The 22,997-nt window shown below is 42.9% G+C and overlaps 1 protein-coding gene across 1 annotated transcript in view; it reads right to left on the reverse strand.

The window, feature by feature from the left end:
- The window catches only part of fras1 (Fraser extracellular matrix complex subunit 1), a 321,197-nt gene that overhangs the window by 75,289 nt on the left and 222,911 nt on the right, over positions 1-22,997 (reverse strand). The window contains 6 exon segments of the mRNA XM_030059979.1: positions 1,403-1,435; positions 4,151-4,288; positions 5,883-5,997; positions 6,200-6,316; positions 13,554-13,732; positions 13,955-14,114. Coding sequence (XP_029915839.1) covers positions 1,403-1,435; positions 4,151-4,288; positions 5,883-5,997; positions 6,200-6,316; positions 13,554-13,732; positions 13,955-14,114 — 742 coding nt within the window.

The following is a 22,997-nucleotide window of genomic DNA, read 5'->3' on the forward strand; positions in this document are numbered from 1 at the left end:
CTGGTCGATACTGAATTGATCTAATTAACTGAGAAAAGGAAGTGAGAGCTGTGAGGAGGTGAGAAACACACACAGAGAGGAAAAGCGTCAACAGTTACTGCTGTAAATCTGAGCTGCTGAACTATATCTGCACTCTGCGTGTGTGTGCGTGTGTGTGTGTGTGTGTGTGTGTGTGTGTGTGTGTGTGTGTTTGCCCCGGGGCCTACACAAGAGAGAAAAGCACTTAAGCGACGGGCCTGAACTCTCCAAACACTCTCCTGTCGTCACGTAACGCTGCATGGGGAATGAACCGAATGGAGAATGTCTGTATCACCAGAGGAAACGTCCATAAACACACACACACACACACACACACAAAGACACATAAACACACACACATCTCCCCAAACAAAAGCGCCTGGGGACGCGGGGGCAGCGGCGGTTCATCACACATGCAGTAAAAGTGGGACGTGTTAAGAGGTTGTACTTTAAAGATCAAAAGGCCTGAAGGAGAAGAAGCGAGAACACGGCCGAGGCGGAGAAGGAGAGGAAGCTGTGAAAGCGAGGAGGACGAAGGTGAAGGACGACGGGGGGACAGGGAGGTCAGGAAATCGATGGACAGGGGAGGAGAGGAGGAACGAGCTGTTTCCAGTTCAGGTTTTCCGACATTTGGAAAGTGGGCCGTGCTGTGATATAAATCAGGTTTGTTTCCATTAATTCATTCATTACAGCTCGGGTTTGGTTAAAAATAAAAACCCTGAGGTTCAAAAATGAACTAAATCTCGATCAAACTTGGAATTACAAGTTGGAAATTCAGAGCTGAAGCTTCAGTTGTGCCACAAAAGGGCAGAAAATTTGATTTGATCAGTCTAAGAGCATTAATAAACTACTTCTGGAGAAAAATGCAGTTTCTTCTACACCTTGCTTGCTTTTTTGTTGGAGGTGACGGCAAAACGCTTTGGCCAATATCCTAATGAGAGGAGAGATGGACATTCAAGTACTGGAAAAAAAAGAATTTAACCCGAATACAAAACTCCTCCTTTGTGATCATTAATTAGCGAGCACAGTCTTTCAACTAACCTCAATCAACTCAGTGCAAGATCCTCCATTAAACATATATATTTTTTTGAAATTTGAAGCTTTAAATCATGAAAAAAATGACTGAAAGGTGGGAGGAGAGGAATAGAAGAAGATGTGAGGAAAAAAATCAGAGGAAAGCAGAAGAGCGGAGGCAGACTGTGAAAGGAAGAGGAGAAAACGAAGACGGAGGAGGGAAGCTGGAGGGAGGAGAGATAGACCGTCTGGAAAAGAGAGAAGGGAAGAGGAGAAATCCGAAGAGAGGGTGAAGAGTGGGAAAGAGGAGGAGGAGGAGGAGGAAGGAGGAGAGGGAGCGATTCGCCTCCTCTCTGAAGTATATCTCTACCTGTGAAATAGACGCTCAGCGACTCAGGCAGACCTATTGGGGATAAAAAACTGTTAGCGCTTTAAAACCGGCTGCAAGGCGATAAAAATAAGAAACAGCGGATTCAGACGGAGTCGACAGGGCATTGCACCGAACATAAAACCTAAACGGATGAGCCCATAATGCATGAAACGCAGCAGGCGATGGGGGCTGATTTATCGATGCAAAGCCTTTCACCGGAGTTTTCACCGACCCAGATTAAGAGAAAGAGTTGACTAAAGTGAGCTTTGATCCTGGATTAAGGATTATCCGGTGCTGGAGTATATTTTTGTGTGAGTTCCCCCCTTTGAAAAAAAACGTGGCGCTCCCACGTAGATCGTTCTGAAAAAAAAAAAAAACGGTGAAACTCCTCCAAGTTTCGCGAAATCACTCTTTCAAATTGCATCATGCACGTCGGGTTGTATTGATACAATTTGTGATCCTGTGTTTCGCTTAATCTGGGTTGGCAAAAGATGAGATGAGGTTTGTTTCAAAGTGGGAAAAGCGACTTCTGACACCGAAATGACTGACAGGGAAAACTAAAAAAAACAAACGGGAGCATTAAGTCGGCGGCCGGCGGGCGTCTGCAGCCTTTGGTTGGCGAGATGATGACACTTTTACAGACTAAACTGTCACTTTGAGAAAGACAGAAAGAAGAATGATGAAACTGATATACAGATGCTGAAGTCCCACTTTCTACTGTAGGCTCGCTGAACTTCTTTTATTTCTATTTTTCTATTTTATTTTTTTAGTTGTGCTATCTTCCATGCAGCGGTCTGAAAAACATCAGTGTTTCCTTTCATGATGAATTGATTTGATGTGACTCCAGAGAGCTCCGTCCGCCTTCCTGATGCGGGATAAAATGGAGGCTAAATTCACCAACAGGGACTTGTGAGTGCAGTCGACGCTGCGCAGGAAAACAGCGAGCGTTTGGGGAGCGGCGCCTGTTCATTAGCGTACAATAAAAAACGATATATCTTTTAATTATAGGGCACTTCTCAAAACCACGGTTATAAAGCGCTTCATAACGAGGTGGAGGAATAAAAAATAAAGTCCAACTAAATATCTCACCCGGTCCAATTCTAGCACATTGGGCTTGAAACAAAAAAAAAAACACAGAGCAATTAAAATTTATTATTTATCAGAGCTATTCTTTTACCAGTGTTCATATTTCTATTTTTTATATATTCCTTGTTTATAGTGTATATATTGCTTGCTGCTATTTATCATCTGTTTATACTGTAAATTTGCACATTGCCCACATCTATGCACATTGTATACATCGATGCACACTGGTTTTTTGGTTTTTTTGCACATTGTTTTTTTGCACATTGGGTACTTAGATCTTTAGATCTCGAGTGACCTCTTTTATTCTTTATTTTTTATTTACTTAATCTTGTACTCTGTGGATACTGCTGAAAACTGTGATTTTCCTTCGGGATGAATAAAGTATCTATCTATCTATCTATCTATCTAGTCCCGGTAGAGCTGACGTTAGCTTATTACCAATCAGAGGCTACTGGCTTTGCATCTTTTTTTTACTCATTCTCTTAAAAAGGATATTGTCAGCGCCCCCAGCTGCTGTGCACCGGGTTAGGGATCAACTTAAATTTCCATCAAATTTGGGAGCCATTCCTAAATTATTTTGAAAATTGAAATTATTTTTTTTTATAAGGAAGCTTTTAAGACGCTTTTGAGAAGAGGTTTCGCCCAGTAAAGTGTTAACAGACACCGAAATCATCCATGTGTCCACAGATAACTTGGACTATAGTGGTTTTGTGTAAGAGACTGGTAATTTTACAGAAAATGTGATTTAATCCTCCTGTTATGTTCATATTTTTCAACATCTTTTATGTTTGGGGTCAATTTGACACCTGCAGTTTAAACTTCCACAAAATTATTATGACTAAAATTGTTATCAAAGTTTATGTGTCAAGTAGGCTACTTTATGTTTCTTTGTTGACGACCTAAATAGCCCTTTAAATAAAACATAACTCCGCCCCACTTATACATCCAGTATTCGTATTACGCCACTGTGGAAAAATATGCAAATCACCGTAAAATCTCACTGATTGATCTAAAATTGGAAAGAAATATAATTTTTTGGTGTTTTAATGGCTTTATATTATTTCTAAGAACAGATTTTTGTTATTTATAACCGATGCATTACAAAGTGTGTACAGGACATTGAAAACATATCATCATGTCAATTTCATCTTTACTCGGTAGTGGCCATTACATAAGGAAAACTCATTAAATATGAAGCAAAAAAAATGAGGTTAATCCTTTATTTAGAGACGTTAAACATTGGCTGGGGTCAAATTGAAAAACACTAGCTACTCACCTGAAATACCTAAAAATGATTTAATGTCAATTAGAGTGTGGGTACCTGATGGACGGGTCCTGATGGGTCCCAACAGGATCAAGTCGAGACAAAAATTTAGAAATTATGTTGGAAATTATGAAAGCACAGGCCACATGATAAACTGAACTAACAGCTTTTTATTACTAAAAGTTGAGTTTCCTTTGGATAATGTTGATGTTAAACAATGAGACCTGTTTATCTCCTGGGACACGTGGATGAGTTTGGTGTCCATGTTTAAAAGCCAAGTTGGACGATATCCAGAAAACTTGGTGTATTTCTAATGGAACTAAAGGTTAGTGCACGTGCACACATTCATGCATGTGTATGTGCATGTGTGTGCGTGTGTGTGTGTGTGTGAGTCTCACCAGTAAAGGAGTACTGGTAGAGCTCCTGCAGGTGGGAGGGGGCCTGCGGCGGCCGGTAGACGATCTTGCCGTTGTTGATGTCGGCCTGCGTGAAATGTGTCGCGGCTTTGTGCGGCCGGTCGCGATGCTCGATGGCACCTGACGACAAACAAGACGGGAACATTTTCACATTTTCACATTTTTACATATCTCACAAATCCTGCTTCATGCATTTATCCTGCAGAAAGTTCTTAATGTAATTGCTTAAGTCTTTCTTGAACGTTATACAGTATAATCAAATTAAAAAACAAAGCTCTGGTGTCTTGAAAATCGACAGCAATCCTGAACTGTCCAGTGACATTACAGACTCCAGTTTAACTCACATTTAAATCAGATGAAATGAAATTAGAAACGAGATGCTGCGCAGGTCAAAACCCATTTTAGAAAATGAACTATGCATGACAAATAATAGCTGTTCATTTCGCAGCTGTCCTGGACCTTGTTGACTGATAAAAATGACTTCTGCTCAGATTTATCAGTCCATTAGCTGATGAACACAAGCCACCGCAAATCATTTTTCTCTTTCATTAGACGGAGAGCTGGAAATGATACACCAGTTCGTCGTATGGTCCAAATCCAAAATTAATGGCTCCAGTTCTGAACGGCACATTAAATTCAGCGGAGAGGAAATCTACACTCATTTTTATAATAGCGCAGACGGATAGCCAGCGATCACAAAGACAGCAGGTCTGGGTGACGGAGGCTCACAAAAACAGGCTTGTGACCAGAAGGTCCAGCTGGGTGAAGCCGGGAGGAGACGTCTCCCATGAGCAAGGCACTCAACCCCAAACTGCTTCCAGCGCAGCAACAGCACAAGTCTGTAAAACCTGGGAGTTAATGTGTTTATCTGCATGAGTGTCGGACAACAAAAATGTTGTTTTCTGCTGTTCCACTGAGCAGCTCCTTAAAGCACAAGGCTCTGCATGATGTATACGCACACGCATATGATTTAATACATGTGTATGGTGTCATACATTAATATTTAAGCAATACAACACAAGAGGGCTGTGAGTTATAATAAAAAAACATCATGTAAATAACATCATAGCAAGTATTTATGTCCACTTATATCTGCACTCATATTTGTACTCCACACTGTACATTCCTCCTTACTATTACGCACTTTATTTTTTTTGTATTTATTTATTTATTTTTTTACTTTTATACTGTTATGATTCTGTGAATCTGGTACCTTGTATATTTTTATATATTTTATATTTTGTATTGTTGTTGTTATATTGTCTTGCACTGAAAATGGAGTTGCTGCAATTTCATTCTACTATTTGTAAAATGACAATAAAGGGCATTCTGATTCTGATTCTGATGTTATTATCTACACAGGCCTCATGTCTTCTGTTGCTTTTACACAACAGTTACTGTTTTGTCGACTTGATCTCAAATAAAACACCGAGGTAAAGTTGCACTTACCGCTTTTGATGCTCTGCCAAAAGTTCTTAGCGTGTTGTGTTGAAAAGTGACCTAAAAGTGACTTATCAAAAGTCACTTTAGTGTGTGCTGCAGCGATCTGGGGTCCAGTGCCTTGCTCAAGGACACGTGATTCATTTGGGATGGAATAATTTATGTCACAGATATAAAAACAGACCCGACAGGGCTTAGACTTTGAACCAGCACCCCGCTGTCTGAGGGAAAAACTATGCATATGTGTGTGTGTGTGTGTGTGTGTGTGGCTGACCTTGTCCGTGCGGCAGGGGTTTGGTGATGTTGTAGATGAGCTTCTCGCTGGGAGTCTCCGAGTCGACGAAGGACAGAGCTGAAGGTGTTATCTCCGTTACGCGGTCCTCCAAAGCCTGCACACACACACACACACACACACACACACACACACACACACATGCATACAAACACACACACACACGCAGAGACCACAGCATCACTCAAACAACATCAACATCCTGTACGACCTTCACCAGAGCAGCAGCATTAATTAATTAGCTCTCCTGCTCCGTCCAACACCTCCAGCGGTTCGTCTGGCTGCTTGCCGTCGCTCACCGTGATCTGCAGGTCGCAGTCCGGGGCGAGCTGGGGGAAACCGGGCGCCTGGGGCAGCACTCCTATGGTGAAGGTCCGGGCGTCGCTCTGGGCCGCTGACAGGCCCTCGGTGGACACCTGAGGAGAGGCCGCACACGTTTTTCTGTTTGAGCCACCGTCTCTTCAAGAAAATAAAAACTGTTGCATCCCATTTGGAGTTTTTGTCCTCTAGTTCATCAAAAGGCACCTTCCCTCTCAATTTTGAAGTGATACCACATAATGTTTTCAGTTAAATAAATATCTGTTCTTGACTGACAGCGGATGAAAAGCTCTTGGGACTCGGGGCTGAGGAGACGAGGTGGAAACGAGCTCCGGCCCGCCCGCCGTGACAACACAAAGTGAAGCTGGCGTCGGGCTGAGCTTCATTCAGCTCAACTCTTCAGTGTCCCTCAAAGGGAAATTTAGATTGCAAGCCGGATAGAAAAAAAAGTGCTCTAAACACACACACGACAAGGCGCCAAACAAGATCAACCAGTGGAAAAAAAACAAAACAAAACAAAACAAAAAAAAAACATTAAAAATACATGCAGCTGCTACAGAATGGAGTTATAAAAGTACGAGACAGAAATGCAAAAGCTCGGCCGAGTCTGTCGTTAGTCTCACAGAGCAGAGCTGCACCGATTTATTTTCAAATGTGTCTAAACTTACAGGGTTTTTATACTGGAATCCTCAACTGGAATTACATCTAAAACTGGCCGCTACATGGACTCGCTCCACAGCACTTGACTGATCTAATCTAATCCCATATTAGTCCCCAAATCACGCCTCAAAACCAAAAGGTGACCGGGATTTTTCCTGTCGCTGCTCACCAGGCTCTGGATTAGCCTCTGGTCCCAGATTAAGTCCTGTTCCACCATTAACACCTCTAATCAGATTTAAAGACCCGCTGTCCTTTTGCTTTCAGTTCAACCTGAGGTTCCGCAGTGTTTTTTTTTTTTTTTTTCTTGGCAAGTCCACTCTTAATTCATCTCTCACTGAGTTTTAATCCGTTGATGGTTTTATTCCGTTTTTCTGATTTTATCAATTTCCTCTTAATTTCTTATTTCTCATTAATATTTGATTTTGATTTTCCCTTTTTGTCTCTTCTGTGTGTTTTCCATTTTAGTCTCGGGTTTTATGTATCACTCCTTTAATCTTGTACATTTGTACTGTAAATCCTTCTGTCATGATTTGTAAAGCACTTTGGGTCGACTCCTGTTGTTTTTCATTGTGCTGTATAAATAAAAGTGAAGCAGGTATTGCTTAATTGACCATGTTTAAAAAAAAACAAAAACAAAGCTGCAATAATCAAAAGTGAGGACCATTTAGATTCAGCAGACAAATTGTGGAATAAGCATGCATTTTAATGGTTAGGTGGACTCAAATTATACGTATTCCACATTTTTGTCTGTTAACTCTAACCGGTACAGCTTTTTTTAGTGCCGATTAGAAGAAACACCTGACCTCTGCCACCTGGATCAAACACAAAGCCCAGGTGGAGCCAGGTGACTCCTCTCACCCTCTTCAAGCCCCTCCCCTCCGGAGGGAGAGAGACGGGATGTCGAGCCGCCCGTCTCAGGAGGCACTTTTATGATTATTACCCAGCAGTTTGCACGTTGCATTTTTTATGAATGAATGTTGTGTATGAGTGTGTGGTGAGTGACTTCCCACGCGTTTTACTTTTAGGACGGTTTTTAAATTTTTGTTTGCCTTTGGAGAGCTGCACTGACACAAATTCCCATCATCAGTGTTGACAAGCTAATACAGTACTCAATTTTTTTTTTTTTTTTTAAATTCCTTCCACCTCCGTAGCTTTCATTGTTCTGATTTGCTCTTCTTGCATTTCTGTACATGAGCACACTCCATCACTGCCGGGGCTTTGACCTTTGCCCTCCACTCTTTTGGTTTGTTTCTGATCTGCTGATCTATTTGAAGTGGAGCTGGCGCTCGCGCTCCAGTCTGATGATGGGTGATGATGATGGATCGCAGCTCCGAGAAACTACACTTGAATTCTGGCTCTGCTCCTCTCCGCTGACTTCCTTAATCAGCTCTCAGACAGTTAGTCTGTTTTGGTTGGACGTCAAACTGAGTTACAGCCGCTCCGTTTCTCCGCCTCGAGCTCTCCAACAACATGTAGCCCTGAATTGTTTTCTCCCACGAACGACGGCGGCAGTTTTTTGTCACCACTTCCTCCCTCATGCAGCCGCTCCGCTGGAGTTTGTTCCTGTCACATCAGCGGCATTTTGGGTAAGAAAGTCGAGAGCTTGTAGTCGGCTCTGTCATTCAGAGGGGATGTGGCGGCGGCATCCAGCCCGGAGGCGGCTCTGCCAGTCACAACTAATGAGTTAACATGAGAGTCGGTGCCGACTCAGCCGCCTTCATCCAAATCAGGGGCGTAGCACGTAAATTATTGATTGTTCAGCTGATACAATGCAACAGGAAACCTCGAATGGGATGAAATCTAAATCAGATTATAAATATTATGAAGGATTACACTGGCGTCGTCTCCATGAAATGAACTTCCATCACTTTCACTTCCTGGGACACAGTGTGTGTTTAATCATGATCTCATGCCACAGTGGGCGTAAACACAAGTTTCAACCAATAAAACCTTGATCAATTTTTTAACAACTCCACCCGTCCCATCCAATAAAACTGGGTTTCTTTCCCCAACTGATGTCGGTTTACTATTCTGAATGACTGCGGAACTAAGACGCCACTTCCTCAGGCCTTTAAGCTGCACTACATGAGATTTTTATGCAAAAATAGACCCATTTTGAGATTTACTCATTCAATAAGAACAGCTGACATTAATGCAAATATAAAATCAGAGGGGATATGCCAGGTTTAGCCACTAGGCTGATTTTCACCTGTAATCTCTTGGTAAACTGATTGAAACTGATGAAAATGTGGCTATAAATAATGTACAGATACATGACACAGACATAAACTTCATGTAAAAATATCAGCCTAAATAATAATAATAATAATAATAACTAAATGCTGCTGTACTTGTGTTAAGGTGTGTTTATAACTGTGCGGACTGTGGAGCACATTTGATTACAAAAGCAAACATTAATGGCAAATGAATGATTAATCACAACACATTGCATATTAATGATAATTGGTTGACTAACATTTGTTCCAACCGGCTCGTCGGGCAACAGCGAGATGGGAAATAAATAAATGACACTCCGTTCGTCCTCTGACTCTACTTTCTCCTGTCTTTCCCTCTCTCTCTGTCTAATTCTACCACTTGGACTGTTTTCTTTCAGGTCGGATTGATAATGGTTCCCAGTTTCCGGGGGCGGCCTGGACCGGGCTCCACTTTTCAGGCCTGTTGAGAACTCTGAGAGAGAGTGACGAATCGAAACTGAAATACAAAAATGTGTCCTAAACACCAGAGAATCCAGAGAAAACTGGGCCTCCCTGCTTCAGACTGTCTGTTTTGTGTCCATTGGTTTACAGCGTAACATCGGTTAGACCATTAGTTTAGACCAATCACCCCCGGCTGCATCAGGTGACAAAGACTGGACGGGCACAAATCACAGTTAGATTACATCAACATCCAATTTGCCAAACCATCTGTGGAAGGGGCCGAGCTCTCATTTCTATAAACACTGCCTGTTATCAGACATCTGGAAACACAGTCACCGGGAAAAAAAAAAAAATTTTTTTTAAAGAAATCACACCCATGCCATGTTATGTGACATGGTAAACGTATTGCCAGCCACTTGTCGGCGTACAGGCGATGAGCGTGCTGTCAATCAAGGCGACGCTGCAGCAATACACAAACGTGGAGCTTCACAGATGCACGTTTGGGCCTCGTGAATCCAGTCAGCATCCAGGAAGTTGTACAGAATATAATCCAAAGAGTGCTGGACACGTTCAGGGACCCATACTGTGCAAAAGGCACTACGAAAGCCGAAAGATTGTCCGTTTCCATTTCCATTTGTTTTGACATATTGTGCAATTTTTAGGTTATTTTCTTCTATTGCTTAAATTGTTCATATAGTATTTTTCTACATTCCTTGTTTATAATGTTTATATTGCTCTTTGGTACTTATTATCTGCATATACTGTTTATAGTGTAAATTATGCTTCATATCTTGCTATCCACTTTGCTGCTGTAATACGTGGAATTTCCCCACCGTGGGACAAATAAAGGAATATCTTATCTTATCTTATCTTATCTTAAATCCAAATAGCATCACATCCCTTACGAAACAAAAATATATTGCAGCATACTGGAAAATATCATGTGATATATTAGATAATACATTTCCATATATGGGAACTCGTCTTTATATTTTCCAATATATTGCAATATCTGAAATGCGCAATTACTTATGTATACTTCCATATATTAAAATATATTGATGCAATATATATATAAATATATTGCATTATATATGTTTCACCATTATATTATTCCATGTATTGCTAAGACATTTTCAAATACATAACAAATAAATTTATTGTAATTCCATATATTAAATGTAATATATTGTAATGTATGGTAATATATTTCATGTAATATATTGGTAAATGTATTTTCTTTCCGTAAGGGATGTTACTGTAAGGTGTGGAGGCAAATCGTATCTGAGCTTTAGCAAAAGTTTAACCAGGAGGAGAGTCAGATGTTCTGCTCGTGCACGGACTGATAGTTACATTCCTCATTTTCATAATCCTGGCTCATTCATAACTTTCCATCTCTTCAGCCTCATCTGAAGTCTTCAGCCACCTCCACCAGTGTCTGGACTCCACAGGGGGATTTTGTTATACTGCTGACTTTATCGTCACTTATTATTTTAATGAACAATCATCTTTACTTTATTCACTTTCTCTCCTGATTGAAGTGTAGCCACAGAAGGGCCAAGTTAGCAAACATGAGAGTGCTGTGTGTCACCTCATGGGATTTCTGTGCGTTAAGGCTCTAATTTTTCATAAGCTTACCTCACCGCCAACCTTTAAAGTGCTGCTTTTCTAAAACTGATTCACTTATTTGTGCCTTCACTGCTGTTGGATCTGCATCAGTAAACGTTGCGTCTGTCTGCTGTGAAAACCTCCCCCTCCTCCATCCAGACTTCAAACTGCATGTCCCTGTTTTTTTTTTTTTTTTTTTTTTTTTTTTTTTTTTTAGTATTGCAAAGTCAACATATTGCATTGTGTGATCATGTTGTGATGTGCAAAACCACACGTTCACCGGCGCGGAGGAAAACGAATGTGTCGACGGCGGCGGCGGCCTGGCCTACTTCTGTTCGGCGGCGCGGCTCCGAGCTGCAGCGGCAGAATGAATTTAAATCAATCAGTTTAACAAGACGCCACACACTTCGATAGCAGCCAATGGAGGGAACTAATACCACCCTGACAAACCGTCACACTTAATCGCTGCCTCTGACAAAACAGCACAAACGCTCACGGTGCTCCGGCTTGTGATAAGTTACGCCTCTCCTCGCCTCTGCTTTCCCCCGTACACTGTCAAAATGATGAGACACTTGAGAATTTAATTTGAATTCGGCGCTGTGTAATTGAAACACATTTGCCCTGATAGATAGAGCCAAAATGCAGGGAGGGGAGGGGGACAGAGAGAGAGAGAGAGAGAGAGAGATGATTAGACATAGCTACAAGATTTTGGCTGCCTGTCGTGTTTTTCTAATGGAGCCGAGGTGAAACAGAGCCTGGCACCAAACCCTTTTAACCGTGGCACGATGAAAGCTGCATCGATTTCGCTGGGATTGTCTTGGATTTGGAGCTAATTTGCGAGTAATTCGGTGTCATTTACGCTAATCGAGCTAAGTCGCCACGGGTTGATTTTGTGTGCGGATGAGTCACCCAGGGGAGCTCGGTGCTGCGGCTCGGGCCGAGGTGGAGGAGACCCACGCTAAATAAAACGAACGGAGAGGAGGAGGAGGAGGAGCGGGATGTGCTGAGAAAGACTGCAGGGAGAGATTACAGTCGGAGAAGGGATGGAGGGAGTGAAAGAGGGAGCAGGGCGAGGAGGCAAGGGAGCCAGAGAGGAAAGGAGGAAGGAGCCGAGAGAGGAGACGTGTATATATCCCTCTAAAAATACAGCCTGTTCCTTTCAGAGAGTTTCAGGCACTTCTTCTCTTTATCGTACGTTTCCAGCACGCCGGGGAGTCCCAGTTTCAGGGATTAACTTGAAAAAAAAAAAAAAAGAAGAGAAAAAGAAAAGTTTTCATCAAAATGGCCTTGCGATTTTAAAAAGCACAATGCACACAAAACTGGAAAACGATTGGTGATTGAAGCCAAGTTTGAGTGACAGGCACATCGTATCTTTCTGAATAAAGGAATAAAAAAACATTTCACAAGTTCCTAATAGCCAGGACGGGGTTTAAGGACAGATATCCAAACTTTTTTTGGTAAATAAAATAAAATAAAATAAAATAAATCACAAGCAGTGAAGGAGTGGATGGAAGAGCAAGAGTGAGAAAGGAAAAGAAGAAGAAGGAGTAGTAGTGTTTTATTGAACTCACTGGACTGAAGTGAAATTGAAGAGAATCAATTTGAAAAGAGAGGAAAGTGAGAGGAGGTGAACAGGAACGGACAAGGTGACCTAAAGAAAAGAGAGAATCCTCCGGAGAGAGAAAGACGACATGAGAGAGAAAACAACCCTGTGAAGGATGACATGTGTCGCTGTCACCGCTTTTTTGTTTGTTAGTTGTTTTTTTTGTTGTTGTTTTTTCTTTTCGAGTGATGGGTTTCGTCAGTCCCTCGAGGTTTCCGACTCACAGCACACGTTATATTTCTTCTTTTTTTTCTACAAGTTTGACAAGTTCCCCTTCGTGTGTTTATCCTGCATTCAAACTGTAATGTAATCTATTTTTTTTTTTTTTAAAGAGATAAGTGTTTTTTTTCCCCTAAGCACTCATAATTGTCATGTTTCTGCACGGCTCTTCCCAGAGATCACCTGTCAATCAAACAGTGTGGGCGGGACTGGGCTTTCCTGTTGATGGAGTTTGAGTTTCTCTTTTCTTTGTTATCATTATTACTAATATTATTACTGTTACTTTTTCTTCTTCTTCTGTTTATTCCTGGAAAAATAAAATGCATCGCTTAATGTGCTTAGATGATTCAGAACATCTGATGGAAAAGCTTTTATTCCTCAGGCTTTTATACTTGAGATAGCTTGAATCATAACTGAAGATTGCAATGATATGAATTTTTAGATCAAAATCTGATGGATTATTACGTTGAAGATACAGCATTTGGGTTTCGATCAGTCACTAAAACCTCCCTATCGAAGCCACAAAAAAAGTTTGCATTCTTTGTTGGGGAAACGCAGGAAAGGCGAGCAGCGAGACGCGGCACCGACCTGGAACTGGAAGGCGTCGCTGTTTGTCCCCGTGCCGAAGTGGCGGTACCAGACGGCGCCGTCGTCGACGTCCTGCTGGGTGAAGGAGCTGGTGGGCGTCGAGTGCCTGTCGCCTGCCAGCGACGGCTGCCAGGACTCTGCCGGGCCGTCGGCTGGCATGGACACCAGCAGCACCTCACCTGGACACAGATGAGAGGAGATGAAGACATGAAGGACTGACAAACTACCTGGAAAAACAACCAGCAAACTTTATACTGTTTACTGCACGACATTTATCTGACGGCTGCCAATAGTAGCTGCAGAAAAAGATGAATGCATGCTCTGAATAATCTGATGCATTGTACTTTTGCATGCTATGTGGTCATGTCAGCAGACTGAGTGAGCGTGAGCAGAGCCGGTACCGTATTTGGGGTTCTGGTCAGAGTCGACGATGTTGTAGATGATGTCTTCAGCAGCGACGCCCTTGTGCTCCGCCTGCAGGTGTTTCTTACCCAGTCGCACCATGCCGCCCTCCCTCACCCAGGTCATCGGCACCGACAGCACCTGAGGGGAGTGGGACGCCTGCAAAACCACAAAACACACACACACACACACACACAGTCAGGACTTCAACATAAATTCAAACATTTATCAGAGAGTATGCCCAAATACGACAATATTCCTAATTTGATACGGGTCACGTAAACAGCATATTCCATTTGTATGCTCCTAATTAGGCCTTTTTCCAACTGCAGTATTTTCCAATTCAGACAAGGGATATGCTGATATTATTTAGGTTTTAGGAGTATTATTTGGTCATTTGTTCAGCGCATTTGGACTGTGCATCTCAATCAGGGTTTTTACTGCAGTTTGTCAAACACTTTATGGTCAGCTCTGTGCAGGTCCCGTCTTGACGGTAACCCTAGATTTGTGAAACTCTCACAAACCCTGGTTTCCACTGTTGCGAGTGTGGTTAGCGTTAGGGTTTGCAACAGTTTGCAAGGCTGGGGTAGAGATGCATTCACAAAAGAAAAGCCCACATTTCTGGCTGTAAGGAGAAACACGCCTACATTTAAAAATTATGAATGACTTGGATATAAACAGGGTTTTGGATAAGCGCAAATATCACAACAGCTTTTCATTAAGGTGGCTGAATGGATGGAAGAGGGAGGCCGTGTTCACACAGATAAACAGTGGGACATTAGTAGCCATGTACACAGCTTGGAGGGAATACTGTCTTAGTCAAAATCAGGGAAAAAACTCAAATATTCTGTGCCTGTAAACATCATCAGTGTTTGAATTGACGTGGTGAATCTGCAATATCAGTTTTGGTCCAAACAGCCTTTACTGCCGTGTTTTGTGCACCGACTTTAAATTCACTTGTCAATCAACTGAGAGAAAGAAGACACTTTTCCTCCGATTTTCTGTTGATGGCGTGTTGATGGAGCTCTGAAAGGTCTCACACCTTCGCTGTTGTTGTACTGCAATCAGCAGCGGAGAGCAGCAAAACAGACTTTTATTTGTATGAAAATGCTGCAGATTAATACGTTCAGACATGACCAGCTGAGCGATGATGACTGCTTGTGAAAAGACGCCGTCTGTGTTGCCTGTTGCTTAAAACGCAGCCTGATGCCGGTTTCACTTTGGGCTGTCACAGCGATCGCACTGTGGCGCATTTTCAGCACATATGTGGAGTCTTTTTCTTGATTACCAAGACTTGCTCAGCTCTGTCAGTCAGAAGTCATCTAACTGCAGCTCCTCCAAACAGAGGCAATGTATTACCGGCACTGAACTTTGGAGTATTTGTACTGACTACAAGTACTGCATAAAAAGTACTTGCTGTAAGGCGTCTGGCGCTCTGTTGGGAAGCAGCTGGTAGCAGCAGGCCTGCTGTCAGGAATTAGTTTAAAGCAGAGAGCAGAGGTGGTCAAACAGCTAATCGTACAATAGCTTTTGCACAGCAACTGTGCGGAGGGATGACAGCGGCAGAGCTAATTGCAGGGCTAATTTAATCGGTCAGTTGGAGAAACAGCATCCGAAGGAAGATGAGGAGTTGCCACAGACGCCAACTTGGCTCAACAGTCTGTAAACATTAGACAATGTGCTGAGGAGGCAACATAAATCAGCACACAGCAGCAAAAAAAGTAAAACAAAACCTGAAAATGGTCACTGAATATATTACATTGCATAAGCAGCCCTTCTTGGTGGCAGAAAACGGAGCCTTGGCTGCTTAATGAAGCTTTTAGAGTGACTCAGGCTCTGCCCTCTTCCACTGTACAACAAGGTGTGTGAACACCAAACTGCCTGACAGATGTGGCAGCGTTTAGTTTCACCTCAGTCGTCTGGAGTTCAGACGTCACCGGCGAGTCTGACTGCACGCCGGTGTGATGCTGAAATGAAATACTTCAGTTTATAGCCTCCAGCCTTCCTGAAACAGTTCATCTTAGAAAGTGATGTATGATGATTCCACCAATGCACAATTAGTCTGACATGTGCGAGGGCTTAATCTGGGATTGGTTGTGTCAGCTGTCTGTGATCAGATGTTACTCCCATTTTACCTGGTAAACCAGTGATGCTCCATTCTAAGTGGGAGGTCAACACAGACCTCTTGATCTCTTGGAGTGTGATCCGTTAAGTCGGGCAGACTGATTTGCCTCAGGTTTACTAGTGTCCCTTTTCCACCAAAAAACACCTGGTGCTAGTTCGGAGCTGGTGCTAGAGCCAATGCTTAACTGGTGCCAACAAACAACCGGTTTGCTTTTCCACCAGCCAACAGCCAAGCAGAGCCAAGTCAGAGCCACGTCAGAGCCACGTCATTACGTCATCGTAAAACGTGATCACGTGGCTGTGCGAGACGCTCGCTTGGAATCACAACAACAAACATGGGCGACCCACCGTAGTGATGCAAATACTGCTTGTGTGTTTACAAGCCTACATTGCGGTCCAGAGGCGAAAAACGCAATTATTGCCGGCTACCCATCGTATTCGTGGTCGGAACGAACGGTGAGTATGTTTAGCTTTACGTTTATAGCGATCGCTGCTCCCGTTTGAGTCTGTAACCCCGCTGTAACCCCGCCCGCGGTGAGCCGCGTCATCGGTTCTTTCTCTGGCTCCTGTTTAGTCCCTGCTCGGAGTCGGTGCTTGCCTAGCACCAGTTTGGAACCAGTTTGGCACCAGTTTGGCCCCTGCTTGGGCGGTGGAAAACCAAAAAACTGGTGCTAAGTCAGGCACCGGCTCTGAACCAGCCCTGGTGGAAAAGGGGTATAGGAGTATCTCTTACCATGAGTGCCGTTCCACTGTACTTTTTCTAGCGGGAGGTTGGAAAAATCTCCACTTCCAAGTCGTCTGGAACGCAGCGTTATTTGGACGGTGTGTTTGAAATCACTGAAAGGGGTGTGGTTCCACCTGTACCACCTGACCAGGTGCCTGAGATTGATTAATGGAGATCATCATACATCACTGAGCTGTTTTAGGTGTCTTGAAAGTGTTTTGAAAAAGACTGAGGTCATTAAAATCACTAGATCGGCACATCCTCAGAGTCGTCAATCACATTTTGTGACACTTATCCTCCACCACCCTTCCAAAGCAAAGGACAACACACAGCCGCAGTGCTGGAGCTGATAAGCAGATAGAGGGATGTACTTTATTGATCCCAAATTGAGAAATTCTTCAGGGATTCGAGGATTCAGTGTCTCGCTCAAGGACACTTCAGCAGGATGGGTGTCTGCTGTCAAAGAGGTTTGAACCTGGAGTTTCCACAAAAAAAATTCAGCTTCATATCTGACATCTTGATGCTGCTGGAGATGAAGTCCTCTGGCTGTTGGCAGCAGTGCTTCATGTTCAGAAATACTGACTGGGCTGCCCTTGACCTCGAAAATAAAAAATGCACAAAGTCTTGATTTGCATCCGCAGCCGAGGCACGACTGGCTCCCGAGTTCCTGTGCACAGAAAAAGTCGGTGCCAGATCATTTTCTCATTCAACTACTTTCTTGCAAGAGGGGAAAATATTGGCCATAAAATACTCAATAAGCCTAAGCAGAGTTCCTCAGAATCAATTTACTAGGGAGGACACAGACTTTCATAAAACTTTCACACACCCTTGCAAATCATAAAGCTCATAAACTTTTCAACAGAACACACACACACACACACAAACAGAAATACACACAGAAACACACACACACACACACACATCCCCCCAGACAGCTGACCATTCACAGTAAGAGATAATCAGTGCATCGAGATAAACACAAGGGCAGTAGGTGGTAATAGATTGCAGGATTGTGCAGAGGTGTGTGTTTGTGTTTGTGTGTGTTTATATGTGTGTGTATGCGTGTGTGTATGTGCTGGTAGATAATAACCTGCAGACCATCTGTGGCTTTTCTGCCTGCCTGGCTGGCTGATCCAAATCACACCACTCCAGTCTATCAGCAGGCAAAGAATCACAGAACTGCACCAGATATCCGAAGCGTGGAAAACTCATAAGTCAGCATGGCAGGCTTTCTTCCTCAGAGGACCGAATCATCCAGGAAATTATGAACCTCTCCCCAAGAACAGCGAGGACTCTCAAGGACGCCGCGGACACGGAAAACCACACGGCAAACATAAAAAAAACAGCAATAATCCTCTCAGAAAGGGAACGTGATGTTTTTTCTGTGAACTTTGAGCATATAACACTGAGTCTATTATAAGAATTCAAATATTGTGTTGGGGAAACTCACTTTTAAGAGTAACTAACTTGTCGGAGTGCTTTAAAGTTACGGATTTTTAAAAGGGCTTTTTAGATCTGCATTTTGGTGATCATTACTGTCATTGAGAAAGAAACCTTATTCAAAAATCATCAAAAAACACATTTAGATTTATCAAAACAACTGAGACTGACTAAATGTTCTGAATGTTTGCTGACAGCAAATCTACAGCTAACAAGAACCAACAGGTCGTCTTGAATCCAGATAAAAGCGTCTTTGAATCCATTTATTCTCCATTCTTGGGAAAAACACCGCAAACTCACACAGAGGAAATACGCTTGAATCCAGATAAAAGCGTCTTTGAATCCATTTATTCTCCATTCTTGGGAAAAACACTGAAAACTCACACAGAGGTGAGGTGCACATTTCCCGTTCCAGCCGGTGCCAGCAGGGCGGCCGACACCGACACGTTTCCAGCCGACCGCTCACATGTTCTTCTTTTCTGCCGCCAGCTGGCTCCCCGGCAACGCCCACATCAGCACCAGGAGCTGAACCAACAAGTCAACAACTCAGCGACACGTCATGACCCACTGCCGCTCCCCTCTTTTTCTTTTTAACTTGATGGATTTAAATGAAAAGGGAATGAAAGTTACATTTTCAAAAGCAAAAAAAATAACTGAGTTCTGTTCTTCATTATTGCGCAAAAAATAATCTGATTAATGTAACTCGTTACACCCAGAACTCTTCATGAGGACATTCGCTTGAAGTAGGGACAATGGATTGGGAAACCACAGCGCCACCATCAGGCCAACAGACTCAATATCTCAGATACCGTTGGGTCAAATATGATGAAACTTTGTAAAATGAAGTGTTTTTACATTGGTATCCACTATCCACCTAATGAATGTGACTGGCACACCACAGCGCCACCAACAGGCCAAAAAGTCCCCTTGTTTCAAGCAGCGATGTCTCAAACACCAAACATCACATGTACGTAATGAAGAAAAAAAAATTACACCCAACTTGCACCAATCATCAGGGACATCCTAGCCACTGCTGACTTGATAAGTTTGATTTGTTTGAGCTAATAAACTTAATTATTGCATTTTCTATCCTTTTCTTTAGGTAGTTTGATTGCGTTCATGCTATATCGGAGAGATCAGAAGTTTGTAGAGAAGCTCATATTGTCTCTCCAGGGACCTACAACTAATATTATTTCTGGAGACACGTCCACGATGAACTCCATGCTTCTCAAAATCTTCCATGTTGCTGGCATTCTGTGGCAAAGTGCGAGAAATCATATAGAAGAAGAAAATCTCATTTCCAAAAAGTAAATAAAAGTAGGGAGAAGATGTAAAAGTTTTATTTTTCTATATAGGAAGCACGTATTTATGATTCTAACCAAACGGTGTGAACACTGTGAGACTGACTCTGGTAAACACATCACAGCTGAACTCTGATTGGCTCCCTCACTGAAGAATTAGTGCAATCCATCCAATCAGGCCAGTTCACAGCATTTAAACTGTTTCACCTCATGTGAATTAGAGGAGCTGCTGCTGTTTGCATGTAAAGACTTGGTTTTCCGGTTAATTCAGTGATTACCCTTTTAACTGAACCACATTTGTTTGCAAAACATCACAAAGAACCTTATTTGTATCCTCAGCCACAGCACATCTGAAGATAAATTCATGACAACTGAATAATAGGGGACCTTAAAAGGGCTGGAAGCCAGCAAGGCGTAGATGGACTTTAAATGGAGTTGGTGCTGGAAGGAGAGTTTTGGCTGCGGTCCACAAAAACAGAAATGATTTTGTCGGGATGGAGTGGGAGTCATCAATAAAACATGGACTTGTAGCCGACCAGGCTGGTCACACTGCTGTAATGACAATGACATTGTCGTCTCTTGTATTACCATAATTCCCTGCTGGGTGGGAGGGTTGGGGGTGAACAGGACGGGCTGATAGACTTGTCAAACAGTGAGGAAACACAACAGGACAGAGACTGAATCCTTACCAGCAACAAACTCTGATTTCTTCTAAATGAAACACGCGGCCGTCACGTCTAAAACCAGTCAGCCTGTGGCAAAGGTAAACAGCGGGGTTGTTTGCGTGACGTGGGGCGCCGGCGTTAACAACAGCAAATCGGAGCAATCTGAAATGTAATCACAAGCTCTATTTGAGATACGGAGAGCTGTTTAAAAAAAAAAAAAAAACAACTTCGACAAAGCTGAGGACAAGCGATTGGAGAGGTCCAAAACTCTCAAACAGCATTAGCTTAACTGCAAAACCACTCGGCCTGCCCCCCCCCCGTTATACTCCACAACAAAGCACGAGCTCAGCTATTAGCCTTTCAAAGCCGGACTGCTGATCACGAAAAAAAAGAAAAGAAAAAGAAAATCCCTAATTCTCTCTATTTCTGCCAGGGAACAGGAGAGCCGCTGGGTCTTTCAGAGGCTCAAAGACTTCTCCACTAGCCTGTAATTGAAAGCCAAGGGTCCTGCTTCCTTTTCAGCAAAGCTACAACTCAGCCAAGGCTCAGGCCCGGTCGGGAGAAAGGCCATCCATCAGCGGGTCATTACGGCCTGATTAGTCTCCTGCTTTAGCGCTCAATAATCCATCTTTCTGGAAACCTATTGTCCCTAACACGGCCTGGCATCGACAGCCGCTGCTGCTGGGACAACCGGCTTGGAAGTACAAGAGTGCCACAGAGGGCGCCACGCTCTAAAAACCAAGGGTTCACCCGCATGGGGTTTCTGAGATCCAAAAATCCAAGAAGATCCCATCATCACCTTCAAGTTCCTCGATGGGGAAATATCTCCAAGGCTTATGGTTTTTTATATGTAGAGAGATACTGTCAGAGTCTGTGAACTCTTTATTAAGGGATTCTTCAAAGAGACCTTGGGGATCGTCTAACTATGATTTTTTTTTTCCCCTCCCAGCATTATTCTCTTACATGCTCATACAGGGTACAAGAAATGTCAGGGTGCCGCAGCTCTGACCTTTACGCTCCTTACAAAACAAGAAAAACCTCTTTTATTCCCTATTCTGTAAAAACGCTACATCAGCAAAGGAAGTTACAGTGGTCACCCGAAAGACCAAGGCTGGTGATATCCGAGAAGGACCCTGTGTGCGTGTGATAAGGAAATACACTTTGTGTGCATGAATGTGAAGGTTTATTAGGGCATTTTGACTGAGGCACTGTAATGATGGTGTGAACTCCAGTGGAGCAATGGGGAGCTCAGCTGCCCTTAATAAGACATGAGGCCCCCTAAAGAGATGATGTAAGAAATTCTGGGGGGGGTCTCTAAAATATGAATTGAAATTATGCTGGGTTTTTTCTTCCATATAAAATTCAGAAGCAGCTGCCTTTCTTAATTTTCATGCCCTGGCACAATTTAACACATTCTTTTGTGCTCACAGTAATAACCACTGCTCTGTAGGCTGCGGCAAAGCTTTCTAATCTGACTGCAATACCAGCACAGCCCACGGTGGCGCTACACCGTCATCAGCACAATGCTAATCTGGCTAAACTCATGCTATAACGTAAGGTAACTGGCAGCACAGCTGGAGGAGATACAGCTGTACTTTGTTGAATTATCGTTAATAAAAAAAAAAATGCATTGACACAATTTTTCCATTGTGCAAATGATCAAACTGCTTAGATCTACAGAAGTCTAAATTCCTTTTTGCCCTGATGCAACTGAGTTACTACAGGAATACTTCAGAAATATTACAGGCAATAGTGTGAATGTGCATGTTGCCACCTAAAAGAATACACACATTAACTGTAACATCATACATTGCATTGCATGCTTCTTACTACATCAGATGTCTTTCCTTCATGCGACTGATTGCTGAAGAACAATTTTCTGTGCAGACAAAAGTTTTGTCTCGTTTTGTCTCATATTAAGTTGATTTTACTGTTGGTGATTTATGAATTCATAGCTTTTTCTGCTGCTGCACTTTTGAAAGTTGTGCTGGATAAGTGTGTCGGCTGAACTGTCAAAATGCCACAGCTGCAAACAGTAACCAATGTGGTTTACCAACACGGACAATTCGTGATGTTTTATGTCAAGAGATACCCAAGAGACGTAAAAGATCTAACACTGATGTGTCCTGCTCCCAAACACTTTTGCTCTGAAGTTTCTGAGGTGTAAACACCCAGAGCCAGAATTTGATCCGACCCCAGTTAGTGGGGATAGTGCGCCCCTTTGTATCCACAAACAGTAAGTCAAGGCTGTTGGACTTTCTGTGTAATGCTGGATATTTATTAATACTAATATTCTTTACTGACACTGATGTATTACATATAATACATGCAGCTTTGACAGGAGGCAATTTGTCAAAAGGATAACACAATAAAGCTCAAGCGCATATTGCCATTGTGGTTAGAATGGCGGTATGTGTGTGTGTGTGTGTGTGTGTGTGTGCACCGCCACGTTTTTTTTTTCAACTGATCTGGGCAGCTTCCTCAGCAGATGGATGAGCAGCGATACATCTTCAAGATTGCGCGAAAAAAAATGAAGGTCCGTTGCCTTTGACTTATTACTTGCAGATGGACGATAAGTGACTGAAAACCTTCATCGACACGACGCTCCTCTGCAACAGGCCTCCTTGTCTTTGGTGTTTTTCCTCATGCATAAAGAGACGATAATGCAGCACTAACCGGGAAGCCACAGTATTTCATGATGGGCTTCACGATAGCTGTCAACCTGTTTGGTTCGGACGAGACGCAGCGAGGAGGCAGAGGGCAGCCCGGCACGGCTGGGACACGTCCA

Source organism: Myripristis murdjan, chromosome 9 (genome assembly GCF_902150065.1).
Source record: "Myripristis murdjan chromosome 9, fMyrMur1.1, whole genome shotgun sequence".
In the NCBI taxonomy this organism is placed as follows: Eukaryota; Metazoa; Chordata; class Actinopteri; order Holocentriformes; family Holocentridae; genus Myripristis; species Myripristis murdjan.